Genomic DNA, 21382 nt, shown 5'->3' on the forward strand with positions numbered 1-21382 from the left:
CAAGTCAGCCAGACTGCCTTCCAGCTAGGCTGCACCAGGCTACCTCCCCCCAGCCATGTGGCAGGAAGGGGACCCCTTCCAGGGCAGTCGGCTCTTGTTCAACACTTGGAAAGGAATTGTCCGAGGAGACACACGTGCTGACGAAGCAAGAGACTTTATTGGGAAGGGGGGCCTCGGTGGAGAGCAGGAGGGTAAGGGAGTCCAGGAGAACTGCTCTGCCACGTGGCTCACAGTCTCAGGTTTTATGGTGATGGGGTTAGTTTCCGGGTTGTCTCTGGCCAATCATTCAGACTCAGGGTCCTTCCTGGTGGCACGTGCATTGCTCAGCCAAGATGGATAACAGCGAGAAGGATTCTGGGAGGTTGGTAGGACACGTGGACTGGCATCTCCTCACCCCTTTTGACCTTTCCCGAATTCTTCCGGTTGGTGGTGACTTGTTCTGTGTTCCTTACCAGGACCTCCTGTCGCAAGGTAACTCATGCAAATGGTTTCTATGGTGCCTGGCCAGAGTGGGCGGTTTCAGTCAGTGGTTCCCTATCAGCCATGAACCCCCCAAACCCGGCCAATGGGTTGGCCCTATGCATTTTCTCATTTATTGCCAATCTAACAGTTGCACAATGGTCCCTCACTGCTTCTTTAGCTTGCATCTCCTGATTATTCACTTGTGCACAGGCCTTCAGAGCTCTGTTAGCCCAGGTAAAACATGTGATATGCTTAGAATCACACCCAGCACAGGCCCTAGAGGGTGTCTGTTGTTGTTGTTCTATAAATACAAGCGTCCTTTAAATGATGGTGCATATAATAATGTTGTCCTAATACAAAACATGTATTCTAGTGATTATTTCTAATCTTGAGTGATGTGACTGGTCATGTTGACCTGCTAGTTAGGACTCACATCCACATCTGTCCACCGTAAACTTCCCTCCATTTCCGCTGTCCCCACCCTGGTTCATCCACCCCCTCAACGAGCCTCCTGTAGTCTCTGCATTCACTCCGGACCCCTCCTCACTCCAGCACCACCAGTTCTCCATATGTGGGCTAGAGGGATCTTTAAAAAGCTCTCCTTCCTGTTCGTGGCTTCCCATTTCTCTTAGGAAGAAACTCTTACTGCAGCCTGCAAGGGACGGCCCCTGACCACCCGGCCAGGGCCAGCCTCTTCCAGATCCTGGCCCCCGTCTTCCTGCCCTCTGCCCCCCAGCTGCTCCCCAGCACCTTCAGCCCCATCTTCCTTCCATGTGGAAAGTTTGCCAGCCCCCCACCTTCACCCTGACACCCCAAAGTCAATTCCTTCTAAATGTTCAGAGTTCAGCTCAAATGTCACGTCGCTGATCCCCAGACTAGATCACTTCTCCAGTTATCCTTTCATAGCTCTTAAGTCATCCATGATCAAATAATCAGCTCTACAGCGATCTATTTGAAGTTCTCCTCCTGTCACCTGACTGCCCTGAGGGCGGCTGTGACTGTCTGTGCCCTGTCCTCCTGTTCCTAGCCCTGCGCACACGTTCACAACTCCTGGGGTAGGTGTTGAACTACAAAGACCTCTTTTATCACAGGATAGTTTAATCAAAGGCAGCGGAAGGGAGCTCACAGCCCTAAAATGTCCTGAGGAGTGTGAGACACTTTGTCCCAGACAAGAAGGCCCTGGCTGGTGCTGCTTTGCCCAAGGCCTGAGGCTGCCGCCTTATCTCAGGAGAACCAGCAAAGCTGCCTCAGGGGAACTTGTGACTCAGAGGAAGGGAGCCGGGAGAGGCCTTTGTGGGAGCAAAAAGGGCTGTGTCTTGATAAAGGATAAAGTACAACCAAAAATATAAAAATCTTATTTTGGACAGAATGTAGATGCCTTTAAGAGTGCCTAATTAAAACAAAAGGAGGAGATCAAATCGGGAAGGAAAAATTACTCTTCAAAAGGACAGCTCGGGGAAATTCCCTGGTGGTCCAGTGGTTAGGACTCCATGCTTCCACTGCAGGGGGCGTGGGTTCAATCCCTGGTCAGGGGAACTAAGATCCCACAAGCCGCTGTGCAGTGCGGCCAAAAAAACCAGACAGCTCCATTCAGCTCACAGCCTTGGTTTGGTTAATCCACCTGTTTCTTTCCCTGCAAAGAATAGGTACTGGTACATCACTTTGCCTCCATGTGTTTTCAAAAAAATGTTGAGTCAAATAATATCTTAAGTACTTTATTTAAAATATGCACAGTTATATCAAGAATAAGGCAGATTTTTGTGAATCCTTGTGGCTAGCAAATAAGCGTGCCCAGTTTATTACCGATGGGAAGATTGGTGGTCCTCAAGATTCTTCTAAGTGTATACACCTTCCCCGGGGGGATTGCAGCCAATTCCGTGGCTTCAACCACCACCTCTACTGAATCTATTTTTATGACGTGCAGCTGCCTCCTGGCCGTATTCCATGTCCCTGAGCACAAGGAATGCAGCGCCAGCCCTGCTGCCCCCTCCTCTTCTCATGAATGGCCTCACCACCCACCACAGTCACCCCCAGCTAGCAGCCTGACGGGCATCCTGACTCCTGTGTAGGAGGCTGAGCTTAGGCCCCTAAGTGGACGGGAAGGGCAGACTCCTAGGTCGTGCATGCAGCAGGCCAGAGGGCCCTAGGACTGGCGCAGCAAGCAATTTAGGCTTTAGACCTGCCGGCTGGCGGAAGTGTTGCCTTCTTTGAGTCTCAGCTCTTGGTGCCCGCGTGGCTCGGGTGAGTGTTCCATGTGTTCCTCTAACTCGGGTGGGGCGACGAGGACACTGAACTTTAGGAGACTTGGAGACAGATATATGGGGCGCCTTGTGCAGCCGCTTTCGTGCAGGCCCTGTTTACACCCTTTAATGATTCACTGCGAGCTCTAGGCAGGAGAAAACCAACGTAAAAACAAGCTAGATGGAGTCTGTATCTCAGCCTTCCCTAGCCTCATCCTTGGGCCAGACCCTGCTTTCCAGCACAGTTCTTTCCCTCCCTGATGTGAATACGTTTTGTTTTGTTTCCTTTGTTTTTGCATTTTATTTTTTTTAATTTAATTTTTATTTCATATTGGGGTATAGTTGATTTACAATGTTGTGTTAGTTTCAGGTGTACAGCAAAGTGTTCAGTTATACATATACATATATCCATTCTTTTTCAGATTCTTTTCCTGTATAGGTTATTACAGAATATTGAGTAGAGTTCCCTGTGCTATACAGTAGGTCCTTGTTGATATCTATTTTATATATAGTAGTGTGCATATGTTAATCCCAAACTCCTAACTTATCCCTCCTCCCCACCTTTCCCCTTTGGTAACCATAAGTTTGTTTCTGAAGTCTGTGAGTCTGTTTCTGTTTTGTAAATAAGTTCATTTGTATCATCTTTTTAGATTCCACATATAAGTGATATATAATACTTGTCTTTCTCTGTCTGACTTACTTCATTAGTATGATAATCTCTAGGTCCATCCATGTTGCTGTAGATGGCATTATTTCATTCTTTTTTATGGATGAGTAATATTCCATTGTTTTTAGGTACCACATCTTCTTTATCCATTCCTCTGTTGATGGACATTTAGGTTGTTTCCATGTCTTGGCTATTGTAAATAATGCTGCAATGAACATTGGGGTGCATGCATCTTTTTGAACTACAGTTTTCTCTGGATGTATGCCCAGGAGTGGGATTGCTGGGTCATATGGTAGTTTTATTTTTAGTTTTTTAAGGAACCTCCATACTGTTCTCCATAGTGGTTGTACCAATTTACATTCCCACCAACAGTGTAGGAGGATTCCCTTTTCTCCACACCTTCTCCAGCAGTTATTGTTTGTAGACTTTCTGATGACGGCCATTCTGACCAGTGTAAGGTGATACCTCATTGTAGTATTTTTTTTTGGCTGCCGCTGTGCAGCTTGTGGGATCTTAGTTCCCCGGCCAGGGATTGAACCCAGGCCCTCTTCAGTGAAAGTGCCGAGTGCTAACCACCAGACCGCCAGAGAATTCCCATGTATCCTGCAACTTTACTGAATTCATTGATGAGCTCTAGTAATTTTCTGGTGACATCTTTAGGATTCTCTATGTATAGCGTCATGTCATCTGCACACAGTGACAGTTTTACTTCTTTTCCAATTTGGATTCCTTTTATTTCTTTTTCTTCTTTGATTGCATGGCTAGGACTTCTAAAACTATGTTGAATAAAAGTGGTGAGAGTGGACATCCTTGTCTTGTTCCTGATCTTAGAGGAAATGCTTTCAGCTTTTCACCATTGAGAATGATGTTAGCTGTGGGCTTGAATAGGTTTTAATAATGATAAAAAGAGTGAGCATACATTGGACTTTTACCCCGACCCAGGCACAGTCGAAGCTCTATCTGTGCCATGTCTTACTGTCCACAACAGCCTAAGTACTGCATTATGTTAACTGGGGCTCCCACAGACTTTGGGATCAAGTTCCAAGTTGATCCCAAACTTTTTTACAAAAAAAGAGGCTTTTGTGACCTTGCGCCAGCCTCCCCAGACAGCCTTTTTTCTAGCTTCGCCGCCTTCCCTGGAACGCCAGCCCCTGCACTCCATTCCCACATCTTCGCCTGGGCCCCTTGCTCTAGATAAGCCCCCCTAAACTGAGCGCCCGGCACACGTGCAGCTCTGGCCACATAGGTGAGCTGCACTGTGTAGCTGTTGACATGCCTGTTTCCACACAGGAAGTAGGTTTCTGGTCAAGCTGGACTGGATGTTCTGTTTCCTTGGATATCTCTGGTGCCTGGCATAATAGGTGGCAAAAAGTGAATGAGAAGACAGACTTGTATGAATTCTGTAATTTGTATGAATTTGTGATTGAAATCAATGTTTCAGCTTACACCAGAGCTTGTTTCGAGATTGAAAATGAGCCCTAAGCAAACTGCTCTCGTACACGTGCTCTGGGTGCCCCCCACCCTGTCTCCCAGCACTGTCCGTATATCCACATGTTTAAATATTCTTTACATAAATAATTGCCACATAATCCTCACCCTCCATTCTCTGGTTTCCCAGAATTTTTTAAAAATCTGTGATAGGAATAGATGATATCTGGTCTACTTAAAATAAGTTAACCCTGTTTGGTTGTTGTGTTCCTGATTCAAGGGAAATTGTTGTTTCCAGAGTCTAACTTAATCAACACTATGTGAAATAACTTCAGCTCCAGGCAGCGGAAGTTTCCTTTCTTCCCTAGAAAACACTCCATTTACTGAATGGTCACTGTGGTGTTTAAAAAAAAAAAAAAAAGGCCAACAACATAAAGTTCTTCTAAACAGTCTAATGTGCTTCAATGATATGGGTATATATACTCTAAAACTATGCACTGGAGTCAGTTCAAAGGTTTAACAAGGTTAAACATGCACTCCCCAAGTTTAGAAGTATGCCAGCCTGTGAAAGCTGCGAAGAAAGGGGAGACCATAACATCTGAGGATTCCTCTGTGTGGCTAACTCACCCCGCCCCAGACTCGGGCCCATCACGGAGCCCACTTCTGGCCTCACGTGTGGGTGCCCCCCGCCTGCCCCGGGTCTGGGCGTGGCTGCTTCCATACTGTCCCTTCGGCCTCAGCTGAGGTCTCCGCCTCCCAGATGCCTTCCTTGACCACCTTAAGAGAAGTAGCCACTCTGTCCCACCACTCTCTTTCTTCACTCATCACCATCTGAAAACCCACTATTTATTACTGGGCGCACCTTTGTCGCTGCATCCCGTGTTCAACTGTGAGTGGCAGGAGGAGGGGCCGCTGATGGGGCCCAGCGCCCAGCACAGGGCGCGGAGGGGCACTCCACAGCTGGGGAAGGAAGGAAGGACCCCGTTCCTCAGCCCTGTGTGCTCATGTCTGTTTCTCATCTAGCTGCTTCCACAAAGCCTACTTGTAGCTTCAGGACCACTGTTTCCCCCCTCTCAGCCTCCCTCCTTGTGAGTAGCTGTCAAATCAGCCAGCAGAGTGTCGTGATCAGCCCCAAATTTGGGATCTTTTCTCTTTGTAAAAAATCACCGATTTTGTTCAGGTATGAATGCTAGAGCTGCCATTTGCACGTCATGTTATTCCCAGAGAGCGAGTGGTTCTTGGATATGAAGGTGTTAACAGAGCTTCCACGAGGCTAAAGTTCTACTTCTGTGTTTCAGATTAATCAAAAGAAGGAATATAAAGTTGACCTGGCGTTTACCACGGAGCTCTACAACCCAGAGGTAAGCTGCCATGGTTTGTGAAGTGTCCTATTAACAACTTGTATGAATTTTTTTTTTTTAAGTGAGAATCTTAATATGTAAGTGACCTGGAGGTTTGCCTTTTTTTTAAATTTTCTTTCCTGCTTTGTCTTCTATTTGTTCTCAAGAATTGAAGACAGCGGTAGGCAGGACCACTTCATGGTCTCAGGGTTCCTTTTACCGCGTCCACACAGCCGTCGTCCCCTCCTGCCGCTGGGAGGGCGTTTCACACCCCCTTTGGACCCGGTGCCCTTCCCTAGCACCTCCGAATCCCCAGAATGACTCACTCTCAAATGCCAACCTGCTCTCCTCCTGTCAGCTGGTGGCATTTCTCGTTAGCGGGCCAGCATAGCACGAGGCCGCCCCCAGGAGCTTCCACGCACAGAGGCATTCCGCAACTCAGAGCAGCCCACGTGCGCCGCAGGCATCTTCAGCCTCTCCTTCTGACCCGGCGGGCCATGGTCGCCAAGTTTCCTTTCCCCACCACCTCCCCCTTCTCAATAAGAGAGCAAACAGAGGACTCATACAGAAATTAGAGCCAGATGGACTTCCCGGTGCTGGGCCAGGCTGGGAGGCAGCACCTGGAACCGGGGTGGAGGGACCAGCCCAAACCCCTTTGTGTGGCGCCGAGTCAGCGCGGGGGATGAGCAGGCAGCATCGGCATTACGGCGTCTCAGGAAGGCGGAGCTTCGGAGAAGGCATAACCCCTCCGGCTGATGCTTCTGGAAGAAAGCTTACCAGTATTCACAGACAAGTTCTGACAAGAAAACACTACGCCAACTTTGCTAATTGACCTAAGAATTAACGTTTTCTTAAAGCATAAGGAAGGTGCTTTTGGTTTCTGTGTTGCAAACGGAAGTGTTAGATTAAAGCTAAAAGGAAAACAATTACTAGATTACTTTGACCAACTGTGCTTCTCTGAAGGGCTAGCTAATTGAAATGCTTCCTTTTGGGAGGTAGGGAGAGTTCTTTCATCTTCTGGCAACTGTTTTGATTCTGTGGAGCTGTTTGGGGGGAAAGGGAAAGAAAAACAAAAGGGGACAATACCTATTGCCTTTTCTCTTCCCTGGAAACGGTTTTGACATCAAAAGAGCCCACGTACCAGCCCTGTCTTCTGCCTTTCATAAGCCTCTTCACCGTTTTCCTGTATTGCACCGATAATTAGGATTTTAATGTACCACTTAAATTTGCTCTCCTGTAAACCAGCACTCACGGGAGAAGACGTTGCCCATTGGAACGCCTATTTCAGTTTTTTGCATTAGTTCAAGGAGGGGGCTTATTTAGCAGATCCAATTTTAAGTACGGTTTGTTTCATTGTGGGCTTTTTCTTTTTGGTTGTTTTAACTGGGACTCCACCCAGTTTAAATGACTGTAAAAGTGAAAAGAACTCAATTGCTCAACCAACCATGTTGTAACAGGAGTTCTTAACTAGGGGCCCATGAATGGGTTTTGAGTGCCGCCACGGACTTCCTCAGATTCTAGGCCCAGTGGATGGCATGAGTGAATGTGCATTTTTCTGGGAAGCGGTTCCCTGGCTTTTATTGTCAGGTTAAGGAATCAGTGACCTAAAAGAGTGGAGAAGCGCCGTCCCAGAAATGAGTTGTACCCTTGATGTCTACTTAAAGCATCCAGCTACCCAGCTCCATGTGTCTCTGGATTGGAAAGTAAGTGAGGGAGATCCCAGAACACTCAGTGTGTCTACCTTTAAATATGAGTGCAAGCAGACTTCCCTCGGTCACTCAGGTAGTTGAATCAGTCTCATTTGGGTGATCTGTCCCTCCACTTCTTCCAGATTAGACCTCGGAGTAGAGAGATGGAGTTCTCACAGAGCTGGGGCCCTGGCATCACACAGACACAGCTCAGGTCCTGGCTTACCACTTACTAGCTGTGAGACATGGAGTAGGTTCCTCTTTAAACTTCAGTCTTAAACTGTAAAATTGGAGTAAGAGGACTGAATTCATCAGGCAGCATGAAGACACTGTCATTTGTGTTGATGGGAATCAGCTTCCTTTTGGTTCAAGTTGGCCAGCTTGAGGGCCAAGTAAGCATGATGTTGGTTGGTCCACAGTAGAGAGGAAGGTACGTCTATCCTAGCTAGAGGTTTGAGCCTAGTAGCACTCACAGATGTCAGTGGTATCTCTTTGGAAGAGGCCCAGCATTCTTTCATAAGGGCACCATCAGAAAGCAGGAGTTTTTTAAACGACAGCAAAGACTGAAGATTGTTGTGTTTGGCTGTGAGCACAAAAATCATTTTCTACAAAGAATACTACATATGGATGCCAGTGCATACCTGCCATGTACAAGGAGCTCCCCAATCTTGTGTGTGTTGTTCATTGGAGTGGGTGGGGAGTGATAAGGAACCATTCTAATTCCAAAATCTTTATTTTAGGAAGGTAAGGAACGTCTGGGGAAATGTTCTGCTCGAGTGTTTTTCAGGAACGAGAAACCCAGACCGGCCATTAATATAACATGTACTCGGCTCATTGAGAAGAAGACAAGACAAGAAGAAGATTATCGGCTCTACAAGTACATGAAGCAACTTCAAAACCTCTTGGATGTAGTCAGCATACCTGGTATGAACCAATATCTGGAATTTCTATATTCAGGAATGCATGTTATTACTACATCTTAAAAAGAATGATCATGGAAGCAACCTAAATGTCCATTGAAAGATGAATGGATAAAGAAGATGTGGCACATATATACAATGGCATATTACTCAGCCATAAAAAGAAACAAAATTGAGTTATTTGTAGTGAGGTGGGTGGACCTAGAGTCTGTCATACAGAGTAAAGTAAGTCAGAAAGAGAAAAACAAGCTGTATGCTAACACATATATATGGAATCTAAAAAAAAAAAAAAAAAAGGTTATGAAGAACCTAAGGGCAGGACAGGAATAAAGATGCAGACCTACTAGAGAACAGACCTGAGGACACGGGGAGGGGGAAGGGTAAGCTGGGACAAAGTGAGAGAGTGGCATGGACACATATACACTACCAAATGTAAAATAGATAGCTAGTGGGAAGCAGCCGCATAGCACAGGGAGATCAGCTCCGTGCTTTGTGACCACCTAGAGGGGTGGGATAGGGAGGGTGGGAGGGAGACTCAAGAGGGAGGGGATATGGGGATATATGTATGCATATGGCTGATTCACTTTGTTGTACAACAGAAACTAACACAGTATTGTGAAGCAGTTATACTCCAATAAAGATTTTTTAAAAATGATCATCTAAAAATGTATCCCCCAAATGGCACTTTAATTCAGCTACAGAATGTGGTACACCTGATTATTTGAACAAAATTCAGAAGTATCCTTTTCCTATTTTCCCCCTCGAGTGCAATATAGTGACTCCATTGAAAACTATCTGTGCCCCTTTAATCTGCCCACTTCTCATCCCAGATGCAGGGCAGGGCAAGAGCCGGACTCCAGGGAGAAGAGGTGGAGGTCTTTGCAACAGGACCCACACGTAGGGGTGCAGTTTTCAGGGTTGAGTCCAGAAGCTGAGGAGAAAAATTCTAGAGGTTTCTGGTGGTGGCTTTGGAAACGTTAGGTGACGGGGCCCCATCCAGGGCCTCTGTCGTGTGCATCACGGCCTTCTGCACCAGGGCCGGGCGCGCCGTCTCAGGGCCTTGCTGGGAGGCTGCAGTGGAGTCAAGCTGATCTCATTTTAGGTCCAGAGCTAATGGGCAGTGGTGCCGTCTCTTATAAGAAATGAGCCCTGCCTCTGAAGTGACTCAGCTGAAGTGAAGCAGAGCCCATTTGCGCTGGCACTCAGCAGGGTATGTGGACAGCAGCTGACACTCGGCACTTACCGGCAAATCCAATCTCCAAAACCACAGAAGTCATCTCTGGACTTGCATTGGGGTATTAAGCTTGACATCTGACCACCACAGCGCTCCCTGTCCCACTGTCTCTCTCTCAGTTCACTCATTTGCCCGGAGACTGTGACAGACCCGTGTCAGCGTGGAGGACCTGTGGTCTCCATTTCTGGCTGCATCTGTGTCCCATCCATTACTGAGACTAAGTGTTCTGAAAAACCCGGAGGTGGGATACTGCTCCTTGCGTTTCTCAAATTCAGAAGCTTGGCTCATTCGCATTATAGTTCTTTGACAACTTGGATTAAATCCTGTTCCAAAGAATTATGAAGAAAATTCAGAATCTTACACTGTAGTAGCATTTGTTTATATTTAACTGCCTGAAATAAATGGGCCAATGACTAATACCTAAAATCTACGGTTATTTAGGGATTGGTCCCCTCATTAGCATTAGTTGGGGAAATAGGGTTTTGTATATTCTTCTTAAAACACAAATTTTAGAAATCGTATTGGACTCTTTCTTTGAAAGGGTCTCAGTCCTTTTGCCACAGGACCTCTAGATTTTGGACAATTTTTAATAACGCAGGTTAACGGGATCATGTTCAGTTAAGTCCTGTATGCCCACAAGGATTATTCTATAACAGTCTAACTTCATGTGGCTGCTATGAAGCTTCGAGAAAGTGTTTGCTTAACATAGGGCATGTCTTCATCAACAAAATCTACAAGTTCTCTTGTCACTTGACGTTCAGCAGAGATGTTTAATGGTGCTTATAGCCTGTATATCTAAAATTATCTACTTAAAACTGAAAAGGTTTGGTTTTAGATAAGTTGAATCAAAACCTATGTTGGAGCAGCCAGTTCAGATCTCAGCAGATCCCATTCAGTATTTAATCAATTCAGGGTATTTGTTGAGCAGTTTTCCCTATAACTACTAAGTGAGAAGATCTAATCCATTTTAGGATATCCTTGCTCTGCACTGTTTTTCCCCTAAAAAAAGTAGTTGTCTGGTTTTTATGAAGAGTAAAAATGTCTCCTCTTCTAATGAATTCATAAACTTCCTATAGATGAGCCCAAGTATATGACATACAAAAGAAAAGACTGGGGACCTGGGAATAACCAAAGTCCTAAGTGACTCTGTAGCAGTGCTACTGGCATTTATAACTTTCAGTTGTCCTCTTTATTCACAGGATTTTGTGTAACTAATTTTTCTTCTATGGTAATTCATTTTGATCTCACCAGTTAAACTCCTAGTGGCACCGTAAGACGAAGGAAGTCTGTCACTCTCTCACTTCCACACACACGACAGGAATTCAAGGCTCAGCTCAAATCTCATCTCTGTGAAGCTGTCCCCAACCTCTTCAGCCCAAAGAAACCTCCCCCTTCCCTGTGTCCCCTCAGCTCTCTGATCCTCCCTTTTTCTTAAGGAAGGTGTCAGCTGCATTTCCACACTGTCAAGTGGAGGGTAGGGCCTCTCTTTGCATCTCACAGCACCCAAGCAATCAATGAATGCCTTTTGAATTGACTATCACTATAAACCAGCCAAGTCTAGTTCTACCAATACAGAGCAGAATTTATGCGAAAGATTATTTTACTAAGAAGGATTCATTTCCTAATAAGCTGTTCGTATTCCTCACATATTATACTATTATTGGGCTTTAATATACACTATCTCTTTCAAACTGCATAAATGATGGTCCATGAATAGCTCATAAATTACTTGCTAAAATTTGAGTTCCTAAAAGTCACAAGAGGTAATTTATTAGTCATTGTATCCCTACCTATAGCAGTATCTGATATTAAGTAGATTTTTTATAAATGTTTGCTGAATTGAAAAGATTGCAGTTCCAAAAACAATGCCACAGGAAAAACCCACTTGATTTCTTCATGTGGTCAAAAAAGTGACAGATGCTGCCAATACACAGATTAGCTTTAACACCAAGGATCAGAGAAGGACAAAGACGTTTGCTAGATTGTCAAAGACCAGCACATTGACTATAGACCCAAACCAGAAGGTAATGTGGAGAAGATAACTGATAGATGTTTCCATCTAATTAAAAGATTTTAGATTAAAGGTTTTAGATTAACTTTGAGTATCATTATAGCTCTTAGTTTGCATTTATATTGTACAGCAAATAGCCCTTAAACTGTTTTATAGTAGCTTTACTTAGCAGAGCAAGTTGAAACATGTAAGATTCCATACAATGCAGAAACAGATGCGAGTCCCACTTCACTACTGAAACTTTTAATATTTTGTCCTGAAAATGTCTTAATATGAATGTACTTTTTTTGTGCCCTCAGATAGTCATGGACATATTGATCCCTCTCTGAGACCCATCTGGGATTTAGCTTTTCTGGGCAGCTCTTACGTGATGTGGGAAAAGACAACACAGTTTTTACACTACTACATGGCACAGCTCAGCAGTGTGAAGCAGTGGGTAAGAAAAACTGACAATTAACTTGTACCACAAGCAATACAACCAATGCAATGTTCTTAGACTAAATTAATGTGAACTTCTAGTTCTGTGGCAAGAGTTTTAATTGCATTTCATTAACTCAATAAATATCTGAATGCCAGGTATGGTTGTGGGGACTGAGGATATAGCACTAAACAAAAAACTCAGTGTAGGTGCCCTTATTGAGACTAATTCTAGCGAGAGAAGAAAGACACTGAGCCGATAAACAAGTAAATTTGTATCAAATGGTGGTAGGTGCTATGGAGAAAAATAAAGTAGGGAAAAGGGAATGCAGGGTATTGACAGAATTAAACTTTAGTCTAAAGCAAGGCCCCTCTAATCTGAGCAGAGGTGACACTGGAGCAGAGGCCTAAGGGAAGTGAGAGTGAGCCATGCCTCCAGAAGGGAAGGCATTTCAGACAGAGGGAACGGAGGCAGCATTGTGGCTGATGGGTTGCAGAAACAGCAGTGAGGCTGGTATGGCTGCAAGAGAGTGAGCAAGGGGAGCGTGCCGGGAGATGAGATCGGATGGAGGGGATCAGTTCATGGAAGGCCATTAGAAGGACCCTGTCTTTTACTCATTACAGAGTTTTTAGCAGAGAAGTGACACGATCTGACTTACAACAGGATCATTCTGGCTGCTGTGTTGAGAACAGACCGTAGACAGACAAGGGTGGAAGCAAGGAGAGCAGTAATGTATTGCAGTAGCCTAGGCAAGGCCTGGTGGTAACTCGGACCAGGGTGGCAGCAGTGGATGTGGTGAGAAGTGTTTGCATTTTGAAGGTAGACCAACAGTATTTGTTGATGGGTTAGATATGGATATATCCAAGAATGAGAAAAGTCAAGGATGATTCTTATGATTTTGGCCTGAGTAACTGGAAGGATAGAGTTTTCACTTACTGATTGGGGAAGACTACAGAGGAACGGATTTGGGTGGAAATTAGCTTGAGTCGGAGCATTCTAAATTCCATAACCAAGTAGAGAATTTGTATCGTCATCTGGACATAAGAGTCTGAAGTTCAGGGGAGATGTCTAGGCTGGAGTCATCACCACATAGATGGTTTTTAAAGCCTCAAGAGTGGATGAGATGAGAGAATGAGTGTAAACAGAGAAAGGTTATGTAGGGATTGAGTCCTGGAACACTTCCAACTTTAGAGGGTTTAGAGATAGAAAAAAAAAGTGTTTCAAGGATGAGAATTGACTAACTATCAAATGCTGCTGGAAAGTCAAGAAAGATGAGGACCGAGAATTGACCATTAGATTTAGGCAAGCTGGAAGGAGATGGAGAGCTTATCAAGAGCTGTCTCACTGGCACAGTGTGGGCAAAGTCCTGATTAGAATAGGTTCAGGAAAGAATGGGAGAGGAAGTGGACACTCCATGTCTTCCAAGGAATTTAGCTATAAAGGGGAGTAAAAGGGAGGGAGGGGGCTAGAGCTGGAGGATGCATAAGCACAGGGTTGAAGGAGGGTTTTCCGTTGTATTTTTGGATTGGGCGATTTAACAGCATATTTATATGTTGATGAGAAAAATCCAGTAGAGAGGGGCAAAGTAGGACTTGTAGGGAAGAGAAGGAAGACTTGTTGGAGTTAATATCTTTGAGGAGATAAAGAGAGGATATGATCCATCCAGGAGATGACTGTGGACAAGGGCACAGAGTTCACCTGAAGGCTTTCAGGTGTGGCACAGATGCTGGTAGGAGGGTGGGTATCACGTGGTAGCCTGTGGAAGGTCTATTCTGACTGCTTCTGTCTTCTCAGTGAAAAATGAGGCAAAGTCACCAGCTGAGCGTAAGGATGAAACAGGAGGTGGGGTGGTGGGGGGTGGGAGTGCGTGGATTCGAGCATCACGCAGCACTGCAGGCCTCTGAAGGTCTGTGGTCACAAATTTAGAGAAGGGCCAGTCAACTGGTTGGGTGTGGACAAGGAGGTGGCTGAGTGGGGGGCTTTGTCAGGCAAATGTCATGTGGAGAGAGAGGGGCATTTCCAGAGTAAACAAACAGTATCAACTACTCAGAGAGGCAGGCTGAGCCAACCGTAAGTACAAATTTCTAAACATCGTTTTCTTCACGGGTGGCTGAAGCAGTAGATTCACCATGGATGGTTATCAGTGAGTATCTTCTGAGTACAAGGATTTGCCTGGCGTCCAGTCAGCATTATTCATGCCGGTAATAGCTTGGTGTACCTTTCAAAGGCCACTTGTAAAGCAGACAACTGTTTGAAATGTAGTTTCATTACTTATCGAAATAAACGTTTCTTTCCCCTATGGAGTGGCTTTGATAGAAACAGCCGTGTAATTGACTGCTGTTACACCAGGAGTTAGGGCACAGCACCGATTCTTTGGCTGCAGGTAAAAAGTTTCTCTCGTCTACCAAGACAATCACATCCTCAACAGAAGGCTTTTCCTTTAACTGAGAAGTTAGGGGAAATTTTTTGTTTAGTGTAGAAAATGGCGTCAAGATAATAGAACTAATTTTAATGAATGTCAGAGGAAAACTCAATAGGAATAGAGCAACAGGGACACAAGAGAAAAACTTAGGATCTTTTAATGGCATTGTTTTCCATTCTTCTTTTGCATTTATAAATGACACATCACCTAAGTAAACACCAGGACGTACTATGGTTTGAAAACAGCAGCCCCGTTTCTCGCTCATTCTAGCCAGTCTGTCTTTGATGTCCATCATCTGTCCATTAATATCCCTGCAAGTGGGAAAGTGGGGACAAATGTAATTGTAGAGCTAAGAAAACAAAAATGCAGGGGGAACAGGACTTTTAGATTTTTTTACCCTGTGGTGTCTGGGTTTTAGATAAATAATAAGTAATAATTGAAGATGCAGCTGACTTGGTTGGGTCACCTAAGGCAAATCACTTCTTCTCTTAGGGCTATGAAATGAGGGTCAACAAGCTTATTGAATGAAGCCCTCGAAACTAACATAAATCTAAAATACTGAAGCAATTGGGAAATTTGGATTAAGGTTGATATGCATTTCAGATTAGAGTTTTTTTTTAAAAAAGCCTACAGCACCCAATATTACCAGGCGGCCTCCCATCCAAGTTACTAACCAGGACCAACCCTGCTTAGCTTCCAAGATTAGCGTTCTCTTAAATAAAAGCATGCACATACCCACATAGATTTTCAAATTCTGCTATTTGGTGGCTACTAAAGATTCTTGTGATCTTTCAGAAAAATAAGCAACATAACAACAAGCAAAACAAGCAACAATTTCTAAAAAAGTCACTACGATCAGAAAGTCTAGGGACAGTCCCTGGAGACTAGAAGCAGGACAGTAGGGCTGACAAAGCAAAGACAGAGAAGCAGGGAGTGACTGACTGGAGGTGTCCATGGCCCAAGGTAGCTCAGGAATCTATAGGGATTATAGTTTTTTCCAAAAGCTTTCTGGGTGGGAATTACTATCTCTGCACTCAGGGATAAACTCACCTTTTAATCCAATTGTGTAAGGCAGTGCAGCCTTATAAACTTCACAGCCCCAAATGAACACAGCCTGAGAGAAGAGTAGGCTAAGAAATAGCTGAAATACAAATATAAGACCCATCTTACTGGCAGTTACTGCCTTAGGACTGAAGAACAGATGTCATTCCCAAACCATAAGGACTAAGCCGAGGGCAGGGGAGATATCTGATGGCTAGAAAAAAAAAAAACGGATAAGGACTTTCCTGACACCCTTTAGCCTTTCTTTAATGTGAACTGAGAAAAGTAAAACTGTTACTGTTCCAGCATTGTTCCAAATCTCATCAGTACCAGATACTGTCAGCATCCCAAACTATCTAACCGGCAGCCCATCACTGGCAGCCAGCCCAAGTCTTCACCCTAACTAGAGGCCTCCATCAGCCAACAGTACATTACAGAAACCATCGTATCTACCTTATTCTGCTAAGAAATCTACTTTTGACTTGACACCATAAAACTCCTTGAAAAGAACATAGGCAAAACATCCTCTGACATAAATTGTAGCAATGTTTTCTTAGGTCAGTCTCCCAAGGCAGTAGCAATAAAAGCAAAAATAAACAACTGGGACCTAATCAAACTTATAAGCTTTTGCAGAACAAAGGAAACCATAAACAAAACGAAAAGACAACCTACGGAATGGTAGAAAATATTTGCAAACGATGCAACCAACAAGGGCTTAATTTCCAAAATGTACAAACAGCTCCTACAATTCAATATCAAAAAAACAACCCAGGGCTTCCCTGGTGGCGCAGGGGTTGAGAATCTGCCTGCTAATGCAGGGGACACGGGTTCGAGCCCTGGTCTGGGAAGATCCCACATGCCGCAGAGCGGCTAGGCCTGTGAGCCACAATTACTGAGCCTGCGCGTCTGGAGCCTGTGCCCCGCAACAAGAGAGGCCGCGATAGTGAGAGGCCCGCACACCGCAATGAAGAGTGGCCCCCGCTTGCCACAACTAGAGAAAGCCCTTGCACAGAAACAAAGACCAAACACAGCCATAAGTAAACAAAAAAAAAAAGGCAACCCAATCAAAAAATGGGCAGAAGACCTAAATAGACATTTCTCCAAGGAAGACATACAGATGGCCAACAGGAAAAGATGCTCAACATTGCTAATTATTAGAGAAATGCAAATCAAAACTACCATGAGGTACCACCTCACACTGGTCAGAATGGGCATCATTAAAACATCTACAAATAACAAATACTGGAGAGGGTGTGGAGCAAAAGGAACCCTCCTACAACCGTTGGTGGGAATGTAAATTGGTACAGCCACTATGGAGAACAGTATGGAGGTTCCTTAAAAAACTAAAAATAGTTACCATATGATCCAGCAATCCCACTCCTGGGCATATATCCAGAGAAAACTATAGTTCGAAAAGATACGTGCACCCCAATGTTCACAGCAGCACTATTCACAATAGCCAAGACTTGGACGCAACCTATGTGTCCATCGACAGATGAATGGATAAAGATGTGGTATACGCACACAATAGAATACTACTCAACCATAAAAAAGAATGAAATTTTGCCATTTGCAGCTTCATGGATGGACCTAGAGATTCTCATACTAAGTGAAATAAGTCAGAAAGAGAAAGACAAATACCATACGCTATTACTTATATGTGGAATCTAAAATATGGCACAAATGAACTTATTTACGAAACAGAAGTAGACTCACAGACGTAGAAAACACACTTACGGTTACCAAAGGGGAAAGGGGGTGGGGGAGGGATAAATTAGGAGTTTGGGATTAACAGATACAAACTACTATATATAAAATAGATATGGACTTCCCTGGTGGTGCAGTGGTTAAGAATCTGCCTGCCAGTGCAGGGGACATGGGTTGGAGCCCTGGTCCGGGAAGATCCCACATGCCGTGGAGCAACTAAGCCCGTGCGCCACAACTACTGAGCCTGTGCTCTACAGCCTGCGCACCACAACTACTGAAGCCCACACGCCTAAAACCGTGCTTTGCAACAAGAGAAGCCACTGCAATGAGAAGCCCGTACACTGCAACGGAGAGTAGCCCCCGCTCGCCGCAAGTGGAGAAAGCCTGAGTGCAGCAACGAAGACCCAACGCAGTCAAAAATAAATAAATAAATTTAGAAAATAAATAAAATAAAATAACCAACAAGGACCTACTGTATATCACAGGGAACTAGATTCAATATCCTGTAATAAACCATAATGGAAAAAATATTAAAAAGGATATGTATAACTGAATCACTTAGCTGTATACCAGAAACTAACAACACTGTAAATCAACTAAACTTCAATTAAAAATAATCAACTTTTGATAGCATATATTAATAACCTAAGCCTACTTATTCTCTACTAAAACCACACTGGTTCTGCTAGGGATCATTCCTTTTTTTTTTTTTTTAGTGGGGAGGGGAGCAGTAGGGGAAGGGTAGGTCACGAGTAAGTATAAGGAAACCAAATACTTCATTCTATCTCTAGGAAGATTAAAGTGCTAAGTTATCAGAAAAATGTGACAGTAAATCATCAATTTGGACTATAAGGATTTGACATATGTGATGATTTGAACAAAACCAAGGAGATTATTTCTGAGTATTAAAAATGATGGCTTCCTGGCAGAGCCTTGCTTGGTGTGGGCAGTGCCCCCTGGGTACTTTGCCAGGCTGGGCTGCGCCATGTCTGGGCTGCAGCTCTTTAATAAGCCCTGGTTTGGTTTGGTCTAAGGGCGCTTCCCCCTGGAGGAAGAATCTATGAACAGAAACATGCGGTGTGTCTCAGTAGCCTTACTGAGGAAGGTCTTAATTAAATGTCGAGGGTGCCCAAGCATTATAATCCAAATTTTTGTTTGGATTATTAAAAAATGGGTAACACTTTGTATTGAGCAGAAGTTTGTCAAATGGACTTGGAACGCCATCATTTGTTTCAAGCCTTTCTTCCTTTTTGCCTAAAATCTGGAGATTGCCATGATTTCCTTAAGAAATGCTATTTTCAAAAACAGAAAGAGGCACTGTCCTGAAAAAACACTTTATAAGACCAATTTTTTAACTGTAGAAATACATGGTAAACAGACCTTGAGGAAAAAGTGCAAGCAGCACAAAAGTCTGAGACAAAAATTACACAGCACAGCAACCAGCTGTGTCAATATAGTCCAAGGTCAACATCGTCACCAAATGAGAGTCAGACAAGGCTAAATCCACCCCCCAAAACCCAGCAACGCCCAACTGATAACTGGAGCCTCCAGAAACTGTTCCTTTAGATAAAAGATGCTAAATTTTCTCTCATGAATTCTCTGACTTTGCAGCCTGTGTTCTGGATATTTACTTTCACCATTCATGGGTACACTGCTAGGCAGAAGGGAAACCTACCCAATGATACAAAGCACCACAGAAAAGCAGTCAATTTCTGATTGATCCAGGCCCTCTCTTGTATCATATCCCTCCAGTACCCCCTCCACCTGATGGAAATTTCATGGCTTGTAAAAGTCTTCATCAATGTAAGCAAAGGGAAGACAAAACTTAATATCAAGTCCTTTTTGTTTTTGCATATTCTTAGTCTCAGTGAAAGCCTGGTAGATTAAAATCATAATCCAAATTAATTTTTTTATTCCTTCTCTTCCATTTTTACTAGTAAAGGGATAAGCACTTTTGTGCCCCAACCTTTTCCCCTCAAAACAGTTAACTGTCAAAAAGAAAGCAGGAAATCAGTTTAGTCACTCTTAAAATTTATAGAAATCAAGAGAATAAAAGAGCTGAGGGAGACTGCCTGCTTACCTATAAAATGTGCTGGTTTTAGAAGCAGTGTGGTACAGCATGAAGGATGTCGGTGGTGGAGTCAGTAGATCTGGGTTTGAATCCCCACTTGTCACCTACTAGCTGTAACCTCAAGTTGCCTTCCCTGTAAAAGAAGGCTCATAATACATATTCTTGCAAGACAGGAGAATTCCATGAGAACATGTATAAAGTGCCTAGCAGAGAACCTGGCCCATGGTGTCCTTCTAGAAATCCTGATTGCCCTGCCCCTTGTCTTACTGCCTGGCATATCAGGGCTATAAATCAGCTTGAGGTGCATATACAGTATCTAGATTCCTTAGGTTGTCAAAAGATTCTCCCTATTCTCATAGACCTTAATCTCCATCAAAACCCATAAATATTAGAGAGAAAAAGGGACAGAAAGACCTTACTAGATTATCATGACAGTGGCAAAACAGTAAGAATCAACAGCTTTCACATCTTAATGCAGGATACCACCAAAGGAGATGAGGCTAGCATCAAAGAGGAGGCAGGTGATATAAGACGAGCCTTCCAAATTCTAAGCTAATATAAACCCACACTATCTATCGCACTAACTCTTTCTTTCTTCTTCTAGAAAACAAATGAAGATGCAATTGATTTTGATTATACTGTTCTACTCCATGAATTCTCAACACAGGTAAAACAAAATGGTATATAGAACTGTTTAAACCAGAAGTTTTTGCAGATCATAATATTTCAGAACTCTTATTTCCCAGGAAATGATTCCCTGTCATATTCACTTGGTCTGGTACCCCGGCAAACCACTGAAGGTGAAGTACCACTGTCAAGAGCTACAGACACCAGAAGAAGCCTCTGGAACTGAAGAGGGATCAGCTGTGGCACCGACAGAGCTTAGTAATTTCTGAAAAGCAAAAAAGATCTGTTTATACCAAATTCTGAGCAAAATGACTATACTAAATAACCTAAATCATTATTCTAGTAAAATAGCCAATGTATAAGGCATTCTAATAATTTGGGAAAGCCTGTGATTACAAGTAAATACTCAAAAATTAAAAGATACTGGGATTTTTGTTTTTCAATTGGTTTGGTTTAGTTTTTAACTCTGGGAGCACATGCATACTGAACTCTGCTCAGTGCTAAACAGTTACTCCGCAGGTTCCTCAGGGTTTCAGCCCTAAAATGTAAAACCAAGTCAGTTAGTGTATGCTGCAGCTGGACCAGTAAGTATTTAAAAAACATAACAAAATAAAATTGATGGTCACATCTATAAATCTGCATTTCCCAATATTTTGAACATATTGTAGCTAACTATTCTGTTGTTAAATTGCTTCTACCTAGTATGTAAAAAAGATAATATATTTCAGTGAAAGCAAACTGTAGGGAAAATATTACCTGTTTAAAAGGAACTTTACTATTTTTTATGATTTTGAGCAAGTATTCCTTTTAAATTTGATATCTACTTTTAAATAAATGTTTGTTTCTAAATAAAATGTGTTACATGTGTTTGTAGAGATTTGTCTATATAGGCAAAATCTGTGCAAAGCTGGAATTAAAGGATATTTATATATTAATAAAAATTTTACAAATAAAAAGTGTCTCAGAGATAAAGCCAAGTGTCTGCAAACATGTATTAAATGGAACAGTGATGTAGCTGAAAGTACGTAAAGTATTTACAATTTTCATTTATAAGGACAACTTGGACCCAGTGTTGGCCTAAGTAATTTATAAAAACAAACACAATA

The 21382-nt window shown here is 43.4% G+C and overlaps 2 protein-coding genes across 8 annotated transcripts in view; one reads left to right on the plus strand and one right to left on the minus strand.

Annotated features, from left to right (window-relative positions):
- Positions 1-21381, plus strand: part of RARRES1 (retinoic acid receptor responder 1) — a 41757-nt gene extending 20376 nt beyond the window's left edge. Inside the window, exons 2-6 of the mRNA XM_082394486.1 lie at positions 6096-6158; positions 8566-8749; positions 12290-12426; positions 20254-20316; positions 20396-21381. Of these exons, the coding sequence (XP_082250612.1) occupies positions 6096-6158; positions 8566-8749; positions 12290-12426; positions 20254-20316; positions 20396-20545 (597 nt within the window). The 3' untranslated portion in view covers positions 20546-21381. The remainder of the gene's footprint in view (positions 1-6095; positions 6159-8565; positions 8750-12289; positions 12427-20253; positions 20317-20395) is intronic.
- GFM1 (G elongation factor mitochondrial 1) overlaps positions 14971-21382 on the minus strand; it is a 52589-nt gene continuing 46177 nt past the window's right edge. For 4 of the 7 annotated variants that reach the window (XM_082394359.1, XM_082394355.1, XM_082394354.1 and 1 more), the window contains 4 exons: positions 20420-20541; positions 19659-19782; positions 15881-15971; positions 14971-15141 (listed from right to left, as the gene is read on the minus strand). The gene's annotated coding sequence lies outside the window, so the exon portion shown is untranslated. Of the gene's footprint in view, positions 15142-15880; positions 15972-18051; positions 18082-19253; positions 19372-19658; positions 19783-20419; positions 20542-21382 lie in introns of all 7 variants that reach the window. The other 3 variants (XM_082394357.1, XM_082394358.1, XM_082394356.1) reach the window with 3 other exon arrangements.

Source organism: Balaenoptera borealis (genome assembly GCF_965194805.1).
Source record: "Balaenoptera borealis genome assembly, chromosome: 5".
Classification (NCBI taxonomy): Eukaryota; Metazoa; Chordata; class Mammalia; order Artiodactyla; family Balaenopteridae; genus Balaenoptera; species Balaenoptera borealis.